At 35.9% G+C, this 14,582-nt stretch overlaps 1 protein-coding gene across 2 annotated transcripts in view; it reads right to left on the reverse strand.

Annotated features, from left to right (window-relative positions):
• Positions 1 to 8,167: 8,167 nt before the first annotated feature.
• Positions 8,168 to 14,582, reverse strand: part of LOC118924791 (pregnancy zone protein-like) — a 41,110-nt gene continuing 34,695 nt past the window's right edge. For both annotated transcript variants that reach the window (XM_036909901.2, XM_036909900.2), the window contains exons 26-36: positions 14,300 to 14,456; positions 13,847 to 13,921; positions 13,401 to 13,578; positions 12,732 to 12,955; positions 11,711 to 11,929; positions 11,434 to 11,564; positions 11,003 to 11,093; positions 10,273 to 10,341; positions 9,800 to 9,902; positions 9,008 to 9,049; positions 8,168 to 8,338 (exon numbers count right to left, since the gene is read on the reverse strand). In XM_036909901.2, coding sequence (XP_036765796.2) covers positions 8,316 to 8,338; positions 9,008 to 9,049; positions 9,800 to 9,902; positions 10,273 to 10,341; positions 11,003 to 11,093; positions 11,434 to 11,564; positions 11,711 to 11,929; positions 12,732 to 12,955; positions 13,401 to 13,578; positions 13,847 to 13,921; positions 14,300 to 14,456 — 1,312 coding nt within the window. In that variant the 3' untranslated portion in view covers positions 8,168 to 8,315. The remainder of the gene's footprint in view (positions 8,339 to 9,007; positions 9,050 to 9,799; positions 9,903 to 10,272; positions 10,342 to 11,002; positions 11,094 to 11,433; positions 11,565 to 11,710; positions 11,930 to 12,731; positions 12,956 to 13,400; positions 13,579 to 13,846; positions 13,922 to 14,299; positions 14,457 to 14,582) is intronic.

Genomic DNA, 14,582 nt, shown 5'->3' on the forward strand with positions numbered 1-14,582 from the left:
AGCTCCCTGCCCTCAGCCTGGTCCCTGAGATCTCTCAAATTTGTCAGGCTTTATTTGGCTGCTATTTGCAAATAAGCCCCACCCAAGGCCTCCAAATAGAGTTCAGAGTTGGGCACAGATTCCCTAAAGTGTCATTGCTCTCTGGGATTGCCTCATTATGCTCAAGGCTAAATTCTGATAGGCTCTGAGGCATTTCCAGAGGATAAAATTCATGTTCTAGTAACAATAAACTTTCTTTTACCATGACAGCAAAGCTCCTAATAAGGGACTTTTGACCGACCTTTCTCCAACTCCTTCAAAATCCTTATAGGCAGGTATCAAAAAAGGTCATGACCCATGAGCATGTCACTATGCCAGTAATTCATTCAACACAGATGCCTTTCTGAGATTGAGTGTAATATAACTTTAGAGGGACTTCTTGATAGTTGGATTGAGTACAATGCTCTGGGAGAAAGTGACTCAAAGCAGGTGCCTGAGATGAGGGGAAGGAAAGATGAGATGTGTTGGAGGCGGATATTACCAAAGGTCACCTTCGACTATTTCACAGCATTGATTGGATCAAATTCTAACTGTGCTTATCTTTTCTTACTGTTATTTGGACACCAAAGTTTGAGTCGCTTAGACCACATCATATATTTTATTCAAGATTTTTTTTTTTTAGTTTTAAATGCTACCCTTGTGCTGAGAATACAATATTGAGCAGGATATCAGTGCCTATGCTCTTATAGAACTTGGAGTCCAGTTCAAATTGAACTTCAATGACCCCCCTAGGCTGTGGATGCCAGCATCTGTTCTCATAGTGGTTCTGCTTGGGAACTTCTCATCAACTTTCTTACTCTTCCTCCATATCTCAGCCCAATATATCATCCTCAGAGAGGATTCCTTGGCCACTCTGCATAAAGTAGATGCTCTACCTAATAAAGTTAGTCTTTATTTCACAACTTTGTTTTTCCAATCATATCTACCATAAATCAAAATGATTTATTTTTTCTCCAGTTTTATTGAGATATAACTGACATATAACATTGTGTAAGTTTAAGTCATAAAACATGATAATTTGATTCGCATACACCATTGCAAAGTGATGACCATGATAAGGGTAGTTAACACCTCCATCAATTCACACAATTGCCTTTTTTTTTGGTGTGGTGAGAACATGTAAGATCTCCTCTGTTAGCAACTTTCAAGTACATAATACAGTGCTGTTAACATAGTCATCAATGCTGTACATTAGCCAGAACTTATTCATCTTATAACTGTAAGTTTGTACTCTTTGACCAACATCTCTCCATTTCCATCATCCCCCAGCCCCTGGCCACCGTCATTCTGCATTTTTCTATGAGTTCAGCTTTTTAAGATACCACATGTAGTAAGATCATTCAGTGTTAATCTTTCTCTGTCTGATTGATTTCACTTAGCATAATGTCTTCAAGCCCCATCTATCTTGTCATAAAAGGCAGGATTTTCTTTTTATGACTGAATAATATTCCACTGTGTGTGTGTATGTGTGTGTGTGTGTGTGGTGTGTAAAATATTTTCTTTTTCTGCTTATACACTGATGAACACTTAGGATGTTTCCACGTCTTGGCTGTTGTGAATGAAGCTGCAGTGGACATGGGAGTGCGAATCTCTCTTTAAGATGGTGATTTCATTTCCTTTGGATATGTACCAAGAAGTGGGATTGCTGGATCATATGGATCTAGTTTTAATTTTTTTTGGCAGCTTCTGTACTGTTTTCCATAGTGGTGGCGGCACCATTTACGTTCCCACTAACAGTGTGCAAGGGTTCCCTTTTCTCCGCATTCTTCACAGTGCTTGTTATCTTGTTTTTTTTTTTAAATAACCATTTAACAGGTGTGAGGTGGTATCTCACTGTGGCTTTGATTTGCATTGCCCTGATGGTTAGGGATGCTGAGCGCCTTTTCATATACATGGTGGCATTTGTATGTTTTCTTTGGAAAAATGTATATTTGGATCCTCTGCCCAAACTATACTGTTTGGTTGGTTTTTGTTTGTTTGCTATTATATGTATGAGCATCTTACATATTTTGGCTATTAACCCCTTATCAGATACATGATTTGCAAATATTTTCTCCCATTCCATATGTTATCTTTTTATTTTGTTGGTTGGCTTTAGTTATGAGTGATTGAGGTTTGTGCCAGTTATGAATTCATTACCTTCACTTCCAAATCTATCCTTCATTGATCTATCCTTCTGCCAGTGCCATACTGTCTTGATTACCGTAGTTTTGCAGGAAATTAAATAGGAAAGTGTGAGTTTTCCTTCTTTATTCTTCTTTTTCAATACCATTTTAGCTATTCTGGGTTCCTTGCCCCTTCAAATGAACTTTAGGATCAACTTATCCATTTTTGGAAGAAAAGCAGTTGTAATTTTGATAGGGATGGCATTGAATCTATCAATTGTTTTGGGGTATATTGCCATCTTAACAATATTAATATATTAATGTGATTATACAAATGTAATATATAATAAATATCATATATTAGTATAAAAATCTTCCAATCCGTGAACATTTGATATTTTGGGTTTTGTTACTCCACCATATGTGCTGATGTTACTCTTGGCTCAGTTTTGATGGGTTTATTAATTTTTTAAAAAACTTGTGTAATTTTACAGCAAAATATTATATTAATGGAAAACTGAAATTTGGCTTTTTCTCTGTTAAAAGGTATATTAGTCTTAGAAATTAAATGGTGGTTATATTTGGAATATAGAAGATATTATTTTAAATACTGTGTTCTTAATGAGAGAAGTCCTCTTTTTTATGCTATATCTAACTTGCAATTTAGTAGATTTTGCTCTTAACAATGCTTGAGGTTATTATTTATTTTCTGTTACTATATGTCCAAAAAACGATTTTTCAATGTTGCACTGGAATATTTTTCTCTGCTTTGTGTTGACTTCACAATCTTTTCTTGCATTAATTCAAAAATATTTTGCTGCTTTGTTTCTGCTATTTAAATGCATTTGGCAACCCGTTTTTTTTGGCCTTGTCAATATTGAATCCTAAATATAAAAAAAATTAAAGTTAGGATATTTTTCATTGTATTTGTTAATGGGCTCATCAGTGTTGTAAAAGCCACATGGGAAAAAAGATCATATTGGAAGATAGACTCAGCCTCCCCTAGGTTAAGTTTGCATAGGTAAAATGGTATTAATATACATATTTCAGAAATTGTGCCTTTTTTTGTGAACGCAGCTGGAGATTTGTCAATGTCTTCACTGTCTACAGTGTATTCTTTCTCTGAATAAAACATTGATTAAACCTCTATGAAGAAGCCACCTTGTCCTTTTCTACAGTGATGCTATTAGTCATTGTAACAAATTTACTAATTTCCCTGTCAAGCTGGTGTCTGCTTCTTGATACTTGCTGATGCTTCTGAAAAGGACTCTACTAGATACCCTGAATTTGACTCTTCAAAGAACAGACGGTTCAAAGAACAGATGCTTGGATTCAGTTTTGAACTGTTATTTCTTACACAACTTTCAGACTGTACTAGTGTATCAAGACAGGATTTCCAGGACTTTTTTAAGTAAGAAGCATATATACTTCATGAAAGAAAAATGCTTGACCTAAGATCAATCAGAAGAAAAATTACCAGGGTTGAACAAACTGAGGAGGGAAATTAAAATGTGGCTATTTATTTGGAATATGGTAGGTATTACATTAAATGTATGTTTAAGAAATATGGGGAAAAGTCCTCTTTCTTTTCACCTTGTATTTAACTAATTAGTAGATTTTGTTTCTGTGGATGAAACAAAACATGTAAAAATGATACCTGATTCCTACTGGCTCCCTTAGAATTCAGAAGCAAATCCTTTCACTCAATCTGTACTTTTCAAGGCAGCATAGTTTTTTGCATTGCTTTATAAGAACCTGTCATTATTTTCCGAACCTGGATGTAATTGGACAGGTTGACTGTGTAATCGAGGCATACCTAGACTAATATTTGAAAATAATTCTCATTTAATCAGACATGATAAGCTCATTATTGAGAAACATCAATGGAGTCAATGTCTACAAAGTCCTCACACAGATAAGATAATGAGTTGTAGAGGTTCTTGAAAGTTTAAACCAAGATTTTTTATAAAAGCTTTTGGACAGAAGTTAATCAGGTGGTTTTAATAGTTGCTGACTACTGCAGATTCAAGATTTACAGACAAACTCAAGGAGGCCCAGAGGGCTAATTAACCCTCTTAGGCACTTATGGGAACGATGGCAAAAATGACAAGTGCACATTTATTTCAACTTGGGGGCAAAGCCACTTGAAGATTATCTAGGAGAATATACTTAGTTCATCTCATTATTTACTACAAATGGAAGTTTCTAGACTTAGTGAAGTTACTTGTTGATTTTTGTCAGGTACCCATTGCTAATAATTTCTGTCCAGTGGAACAGATAAACCCAAAGATTTTATGGTATAATTTACATTATTCAACCTTATACCTAACCCATCATTCTTATGCAAACAGTTTCTGTTAAATTGTCTGTAAATATCATAACTTTATGGATGCTCTTTGAACTGGTTATAACATCTTACTGGTCACTTCATTAATTAATAGGTTAAATAAAATCTTTGATACATGTTCATTTTATATTTGCCTGAGAATATAAATTTTCTTTATATATAATATGAACATTTATTTTCTTTTTGAAAATTATACTTTGACAAATAATTTGTCAAAATAAGAAGCTACCATAATTAATAATATCTATGAGTTCCAGTATGAATTACAAAATATTCTATAGAAAAGTGCTCTTTTACTGTATACAATCTGACAAGGGCATTTCCTTTTTCTTTTTTTTAATGCCTGATATCAAGATGCAATTTAATCTTATATTCAGCTGTTCAGTGCTCATGGAGAGAGAATTTTGGGGTCCAGTGTTAACCAAGTATATTGATGATGAAAGTCTTTTGTGTGGTTTATATATTAACAGAGTTTGAGTAATCAAAGATCATTTACTGGCCATGATAAGTTTTGTTTTGTCAGATTTGTACACATTACAACTGGGCACAGATACTCTCAGGCAAAGCTTTGTTCAACAATAACTTGAATCCTTGTGGAACTTTTGCCTTGAGTGCCTTGAGAATTCTTTAGTTAATGTTATGTCATGAACTCTGATTCCTACACTTTAGAAGAAAAGTGCCTGAGAATATTAAGTGAAAAGCATAAAGATATTTCTCACACTGCTGCTATTTAAATAACAGTGAAATATAAATTATATATTTTTTTAATTACTAAGAAGAAAGGTCTCTAGCAATACTTCTACTTTGTATTAAATGCTAATCAAACGTTTGTTAAAAGGGGTGGACCAGCACAGATTAAAATCTGCGGTCTGTAGAAAATCAGTCTTTCCACTTAAACATGCATTAAAGCCCAGCAATATTAATGACTTATGGATTTATTTGGTTTTATTATGAATAATTTTATTTTCCTATGACCACAGGAGAAATAAACAAGAGAATTCTTCCTGGAGAACTTTTAACAGGAAGAGATTCATCTTTTTCGAGATAAACTATAAGCATGGCAGAGGAATAGAAGTAAAAACTGGACCCCTGTATCTCAGATTTTATTTTTTAAGTTATAGAACAAGACATTTTCATTGTTAAATTGAACAGTGTGCAAGTATATAAACCAAAACCAAATTCCTTACTTCCTTCTTTCTCCACTCAGTCATTTGGGGCCGCTCATTCATTTGTTCTGGTTTGAAAGACAAATAAGAATGAACTAAGTAAATTGGACCAATACATGAAAAAAATATTATTTTGATTTCCGAGGACTGTCATAACAAAGTATCATAAACTGGGTGGTTTAACACATAGGAAACTTATCTCTCATAGTTTTGGAGGCTAGAGGCCAGAAATCAAGGCAAGGCCATGCTCCCTTCAAATGCTCTAAGGGGGTGTCTACTCTGTGCCTTTTTCTGAGCTTCCTTTGCTACTGGCAACCCTTGGTATTCCTCTCTGTCTCCACCATCACGTGGCATTCTCTCTGTATGACCCACATCATCTTTCCTCTGTAGGTATCTGTCTCCATATATCTTTTCCTCTCACAGGACAATAGTAATACTGGATAAAAAGTCTACCCTACTCTAGAATGACCTCATCTTAACTTACATTTTAATACATCTGCAAAGATCCTATTTCCAAATAAGGTCATATTCCCAGGTGCCAAGGATAAAGACTTCAATATCTTTTGGGGAGACACAATCCTACCCACGACAGAGATCATTTATATTTACCCTTTTGATGATTGCTGACAGCTGGTTTTGCAAGATGGAGACAATCATTTCTCTCTTAGAACTCAATGAATACATAAAATGTACATTTAGACAAATTTTGTTTAAAGTCCTAATAAATAACCAAAATTCCCTTTTGTCCTCATTTAGTTGGCTTTTGTCAAGTATGAAAACCTTTTCCATAAAGTACCTGCAAAACATTAATCAGTTCAAGTCAGGTTTGAATGAAAATGGAAGCTCATTTTCTCCATTGGGTATGCTCATACCTTTGTGTTACACCATTTCTCCTCTATTTACCTGCCTATGGGAATATGTCCACTCAGGCACTGACCCACTCAATTTAATGTTTTATTGAGTGCCTATGATATTCCCAGCACCATGTTGGGTGAACAGGCTGCAGACATCATTAAGATACAATCTGGCTTTCAAAGAGGTCTGATAATAGATGAGAGGAAAATAAACAATTTTTTGAAGTACAGAGTTGTGTAAGTGTGGAAGAGTCATGTGTGTTAAACCACTTACTTCAGCAAGAAGTGAGCTGCCCTCTGCACCAAGGAGTTATGTATTTGACTAGAAGATTAACTCTCATAATACAAATTTATATTATTCTGCTGCTTAAAGTCTTTCAATGGTTACAGTCAACAAATCAGAACTATTGTTCTAGTCTTTCACTTTTTTTGTAATTTTATTTTCTCCATATCTTTTAATTTGTCTCCATGTATACACTGTTTTATGCTCTCAGTTTATCTCACTATATATGTGCATGGAGTTGATCTTTTATTTTAACTTTGTAATTCAGTCCAAATTCAGAAATGAAGTCAAAATTAGATTTCACTTTGTGTGAATTGAATAAATGAATAGGGAATGCTAAATATTATAAAATGTTGACATTCACAATCAATATAAATTAATTCATATTCAATGCAATGCAAAATAATACCTGATATGATTTTGGGGTTACTAACCTAATAAAAACATTTCTCTTTTACCTGGAATAGATAACAAACTTAGTATTGCCAAGAAAAATGACAACAGGAAAATAAGGAGGGACCAGCCATAATAGTTATTAAAACACTTTATTAAGCAATAATAATTGAAATGTTTTAGTACTTGTGAAACAGTAATCAATGGAATAGAACAAATCACTCAGCAACGATCCTTAGAATGCATGTTAATTTAAGTTGTGATAAAGAAGGCACTTTTAATTAGCAGGGAAATATAAGATTGGCTGACAAATGATAATGAAACTATTAGAAAGCTACATGAGAAAAAAAGTCAATTTAAATACTCATTAGTCACCACATGATAGACAACAAGTAAACTGAGATGGAATTAAATAATTTGAACCAGGACTTTTGCTCCCCCACATCAGGGTATCATCACCACGAAGGTCTCTCTAAGTCTATCCCTTTATAGTCACACCCATGCTGCCTTTGTACTCCCACCCATTTATAACTTCTGAAAACCACAATTTGCTTCCCACTTCTATAATTTTGTCACTTCAAGAATGTTATATAAAAATAATTATACAATATGACCTTTTGAAACTGGCTTTCTTTTCACTCAGCACAATGTTTTTCAGATCCATCCAAGTTGTTGCGTATATCAATAGTTCATTCCTTTTTATTGCTGAGTAGTATTCCATGGTATGGATGTACCACCATTAGTTGGACCATTCACCCATTGATAGATATTTTGGTTGTTTTCAATGTTTAGAAACATTGTTTTCTTTTCTCTATGTTCCTGTGGGTTACTTGAATGTTTTTTGGAATTCCATTTTAATTTATCTATAGTGTTTTTGAGGACACCTCTTTATATAGCTCTCTCAGTGTTTTCAAAAACAGTATGAGGAATAGATACATACTTCAGAAGGGAAATATTGATAAAAAACAAAAGAAAACATAGAGTTGTAAATGTCATAAATTTATTCAACATACAAACTTATGCATTTCCAATTCCTGTCCCTTCTTTCTCCCACTATCTTCTTTTCTGATAAATGTTTGTTCTTCATTTCTGGAAAGATCATTTGATGAGGTCCATAAGTTGCCATTTTCAGGCATTTCCATATTCAGCTTCTAAACAGTAAAAGAAAAGTTAGGTATTAGGGAAATTCTGTGATCACTAAAGGAATAATTTTTCATATTTCAAGTATAAGTATTTGAACTTAATATATTTTAATTCTTAATGATAGGGCTGCTCTCAGCTTTTTAATATTTTAGAGTGGAAAACCAAAGGTCTCGTAGCAAGTGTTATATTGTTAAAGATGAACCTTGTCAACCAGCCTTAAGGAAGGTCTTGAAGGTCACATGTCTAATGCTGTGCTATGTGGATAATTACAGCAAAAAGTTTCCTGCCCATACCTATTATAAGTTTAGAAATTTCCTGGAAAGCTCATGGGTAATAAACATATCATCATTAGGTATAGAATGTAAACAAAATATTAGATGATTTAGGTGTTATATATGTCAAATTCCCCAATTCATCTTCAAACAAGTCACCCTAACTCCAAAATTTGTATCTATATATAACCAGTAATTACCTATAACCACTAATTATATGTTACTTGTATTTTCTTTTCGTATTGTAAAAGTCTATAATACATTTAACATAGTTTAATTCATAAGTGATACACCACAGGTTTTTATAATATGGTAAAGATATACTTAAGAAGCAGCCTTATGCACACAACAGATGTTTATTTATTTTCTTTATGTTGGCATTAGGTTTTACTGTGTATACATTACCAGAACTGCAGGGAGCACTGTACTCTTTAATAGTGAATTCCTCTGAAACAAAAAAATGATGAGGCAGAGAGTGAAGATACTCAGTAATAAGCGCATGAGCAGTTAATTGCAAATTTTGTAAACTATGGAAGAACATATAAAGCAGTCAGGGAGCCAAAGGAAATGACTTCTCCACTAACCTATTTGGAGTTGATGAAGGGGAAGTAAGAGAAAATTGGGCTTGGATACAGAACTGAGGGGAAGGTTTCACCACTGTCTATGTAGAGCCCTTTTTCATATTGGTGATAACCTTCCTCTCTGAACAATTCTTCGAATCTAAGAAGGATTATAGTCTTAACACTAACAGCATGTTATGATGCTGGCAAGTTTCTAGTTCGAAGTTATGAGCAAATGAATTTCCTGATATATTACAAAGTGCCCCCAAATTTGGAGACTATGCAAGACACAAGTCAAAAACAGATCCAACTTAGGTCTCCCTGCCATAAATCAGTATGAGATGTGGTATTTAAAGTTATTGCTACTTTTCTTGTCTTTCTGGAATAACTCAGCACAAACAACTTTACAGGGACATTTAGAAAGAATGGATCTCCTTATTGTTTTAAGATCAATTTTTAAGAATGGTTCTAAAACTTGTTTAGGGGGCACATGAGAAGTTAATAATCAAGAACGTGATTATTTAGTGACCATAAGCTCACTTGAAAGATTGTGTAGTTTTGTTTTAGTTAAGACAACTCTTTACTAGGTTAGTCATTTTTATTCTTTTGAAGCTCAGGATGTCTGAATCCCACTCACCTGTCTCATAATAATCATAGGCTTTTATGGTAGCTGGTTTTAAATTCTTTACTTGGATGTCCTGTTCCACTGAGAAGGAGAAACTCAGGACTTGATTGGTTAGCTGGAGAGACAGAAAAACTGAAGTGGAATCTAAGATTAAATCTAGTTACTAGTTACCATACTGTCTTAAGATATTAACAAACCATGTAATTATGCTGTCCATCTGTACCAAAACCTACAGAAAGAATGGGACATTTTGAGACTTGCATTAACACACTCAGTGACAGATTAAAGGAGGGCAGAAGAGATGATTTCATGGGCGGTCCCATGTAGTAAACTGAGCCTTGTTGACCAGTCCAGACTTCATTTCCCTGTGTACTAGCTTCTCTCCCCTTGCCTGTGTATGTGAAAAATACTATTTGGAATCTGGATTGGTTGGTTAGAACCTCTAACAGTTCTCCAAGATCTAACAGAGTTACAGAAAATCTCACCTTTTCAAAGTAAATCAGGACGTGGTTGGTGCTCACTTCAGTCCTTTCGATCTGAGGCATTTCTTGGAGCTGTTGACCAAGGGCAGAAGCCAGAGGTGTGGATGAGGACATTTTAGACTGAGAGCAGTTTTCAGGTATTGATGATATAAATGGCTGCTCAGAAACATCCAAACTGCTAATTTTGATTTCTTCAAGAATAATGGTACTAATGATAGCAATAATAATAATAGTAATATTTATTGGAGCCTTTTTCAATTTCTCTCCCTCTCTATGTAGCCCCTCTCTCTATCTCTCTCTCTCTATATATGTCTCACATATATCATGTTCAATGATATACACATCTTGTACATATATAACATACACATTTACATGAGAGAAAAAGGGAGAATATGTCATGTATATGTATACATGTTCATATACATATATATGATTTGTGCTATATATGTTATATTTGCCCCCCCCTTTTTCTTTTTATATATAGTTGGAAGATAATTCAATACACTCCACATACCTAGATGTCTCAGGGCCCACTGGAACATTATTAATCATGTTTAGGAGTCATGTCTTATACATAACTGTGATACCCATCATGGAAATGATGGAAACATACTCCAGAGAAGCAAGTTTAAGGGATAAGCCTCTTGAAAACGGAATCAATAAAATGAAATTGACAAGCACACATGTCCACATTTATCCTGACTTTGCTACCTGCAGGGGACTTCGGATTTACCTTTTTCACTGATGATTTCACAGGTATGAAGCCTGATAACATCTTCACGTCAACAATGACCATGTTGGAGCTGGGCCGTTTGCCAGTGTAGCTATGAAGTCAAGGCATAAGGACAAGGCATTCAAACAAAATCCTTTGGAACTCAGTCAAGACAGAAATTGCTCCTTCTCTTTTATTTCTAGTGTTTCTTATGCCTAAACGACCATTCAGCTTCTCCATATGCTCTATTTGCCTCTCCCATGGCTGCTTAGAAAACCCATCATACTCTGCAGGCATGGCAAAGCCATATTCACAATAGTAAGGTTTTTCAGTAAGAGTGAAGACAATTTTCTTGCGAATAAATATTGCAAGTTCTCAATATTCATCATATGTGACTTTGGATAATCAGTTTCACCATGTTCTACAAAGGTCTGTAGTGATTTAGGATTTACCTAATGCTGATGTTAATCTGGAATTTCCTGTGAGCACCTGAGCCTTCACAATTCTTCGGGAGAGAATCAATCTTCAGAGCAAATGGAACTTCCTCTTCTTTCTTAGGCAGGATGTTATATCTCAGGGATGTCTAAAACAAATGGAAAAAGTCTTTCTCTTGTATGTGATTCATACTCCCCCTTAGCACATTTATTTTTCGTTCTGTTTTAAAAATCAAATCTAATTCTTGAGACTTTTCCTCCCCTTTGCAGCACCCCTACACCCTGGTAGTCTCACCTGGAGGTACACACATCCTGACCCTGACACTGTTGTGCTGTACTCCCCTGGAATCATCGGCAGCTGGACCTCCTGCAGCAATAGGCGATTGGCTTCATCTACTTGGAATATTTCAGAGAAGTCCTCTGAAGATTTGACATTGACTGTAGCTGCTTTCTCCCTTTTAGTGAAAGTTGCAGCTCCATATTTGGAGAGGGCTTGGAGAGCTACCACAGTATCCTGAAAAAAGATGGGTGCAGAAATCATTGGAGAGGAGGGTAACAAAATCAAACTGGATGTAAACCCTATCAACGCTACTCTCTCTCAGAGTTATTTAGCCATAAACACAGTTCATTAACTGAATTTCAATTCAATTCAGACCTGGTCACTAATCACAAACTATTCTAGGTATGAAATGAAAATGTCTCATTTAAGTAGTTTACAACATACATATGGAAATAAGACTCAAATATTGCAAAAATTTATAAAATCAGGTAAAAATATTTGTAAAAATTCAGAGAAGGGAGAAGACGTTGGAGCCAGAATAGTAAGTGAAGACCATAAAGAAGGTGATAAATAAAATTTTCTCTGAATAATGAGAAAGGTTTATATAAACAGAAGAGAGCCATCAGGGAGTACCAGCGGCAGGAAATGCTCGAAGTGAAAACAGAAAAGGGAGCCAATCCCAGAAAAAGTGAAGGGATCAGCCTAATTAGATAGAAATATTCATGTTTACTGGGGAGAGGAAATACTTTAGGTAAAATATTAGATAATTTTAGTCTTCGGGTGGAAAAAAGATTTACTTTATCAGGGGAATAATCTTACGAGGGTCCACTGAGGAAAGAAGCTACAAGAGACGGTATGGAGAACAGAGCAATGATCCGTACACAAAATAATAAGGCTGGAACCCTTCTGGTGATGGAGGAATGGAGAAGGCAGGAATTTGAAATAGTATCCAATTAATTATTCAACTCCTAGAATATGGTTGTGTCTACATGTATATTAGTGTATTTATTTTTCTTCCTAGGGTCTCTCCACGGACCTGAGTGGAGGAGAAGCCCCCATTGGCGTTTTGTTGTTTGGTGATCCATTTCACAATACGTGAAGCCACAGACAGGTCCTCCGAAGATGGGGCAGGCTGGGCAGTCACATAGGCGAGGAGCAAGTAGGATGTCATCTCCACTTCAACAGAAGGAGCCCGGGGTTGATAATAGAGGGTCTGAACTTCTGGAACTTTCCCAGGACGTTGCCAGTGGATTGAGTCATCTTTGAAATAGAAAAAGGTGTCACCTTAAGCTTAGGGAATGGTTGCAAAATCTAACTCGTGAACGATCATTTTAATTAGCTCTCACTAAGAATTGATGTAATTGAAGAAGAAGTATTAAATAATCCCCAAATAAGCAAATTTTTGCCAAGAAAGTAAATTAAGGCTCCAGCAAATCCCATTGTTTTTCATGTTCACTTCATAGTTGTGTGACATTAGAAGCTGGGCTGTATAGAGTCTGTAACATGTGCATTGATAAAATGATCCATGTTACCTGGAGAACTGAGGTATTGGATCAATGATAATTGTTTTTATTATCATTCATATAATATAAAATATAATAAAAATAATGTGAGATAAGCATGGTAAATGTGACTTCAATAGGTCTTCTCCCTTTTGACTCACTGGTGATTTTTTGGAAGTGAATTTTGCAGGAGCAGCTCTCACCTTCTTTCACAGCCTCTTTGTCTAGTGATTCAAGCAGCTCGTTGCGCTTGGCCTGGTTCCCTGCCAGGGCAAAGGCATAGGCCAGTAACGCCTTCGTGTAGACGAGACTGCTTTGGTCCTCTGAGGTGGGGGTCCAGGCTCTTTCCAGGCAGAATAGAGCATTGCGAACAACTGGGTGCTATATGGGAGATGAAAGGAGGCAGGAAGAAGCAGAACCAAGCTGATGAACTGTCCCCAGGCTAAGCTCAGTTTAAAAACCTCAGTGAGCCTGGTCCTGACCAGCCAACAATTTCCTCTGCATCTTCTATGAAGATCTAGTCTTTTAAGTTTCAGCAAAATATACCAAAATTAAATAATACAAAAATCAGAACCCATTTTCCTCATAGTTCTGTGATTTTTATTCCTTACACCTGTGAGGGAAGTGCAGGGAATGTGCTGGTACCTACAGTGACAGGAAGCGGAACCTCCAGCAGAGCAATGGCGATGTAGGCAGAGAGGGTCACCTCATCATCTACCCCACCCTGTATGGATCAGAGGTAGAGACACTCGGTCACTCTAGTATTCATCAGGTAGAGCTGGCTAATTCTACTTCTCCCCTTGGGCATCTTCACTGGAAAACATATTTTCTTGTGCAGTATTACTGATATTCCCCTTTGCTCTTCTAACTTAAAATTCATCCATCTGTCCCCAATCACGTTCCTTCACTTTTAGTAATATATTGGGTTTTTAAAATACTGTTTTCATTCAATAAAAAACTAATTTATTGCTGGATTTCAGAAGCTTTAGAATCTGCCACCCTTCCTCAAAATTATGTCCTTAGGACTTGAGGGGCTAATAGGAGCATCAGCACTCTTACGTATCACTACCTTCAAGGACCAGAGCAAAACTGAAGGCATCACCTTGATCGCATTGTTTAGCAGAGTTCCGGAGCGTTGGAAACAACCATTTTCCTTTTGCTGCTGTGAGAGCCACGTGAGGGAACTAGTGATGTGTGATTCCTCCACAAAGATGTATGATCGGGCTTGAGCAAAGGACTTGAGCACAAATGCTGTGAGCCTGTCCAGCAAAGAAGAGACTGAGACATGAGGACCATCTCATTTTGAAAGCTCACTTGTACAACTGCCCCCAGACATTGCTCTTCACAAGTCGGAGGACGAAATTGGTAAGGAAATGTTACTTGGA

The sequence above is a fragment of the Manis pentadactyla genome, chromosome 14 (assembly GCF_030020395.1).
Source record: "Manis pentadactyla isolate mManPen7 chromosome 14, mManPen7.hap1, whole genome shotgun sequence".
NCBI lineage: Eukaryota > Metazoa > Chordata > Mammalia > Pholidota > Manidae > Manis > Manis pentadactyla.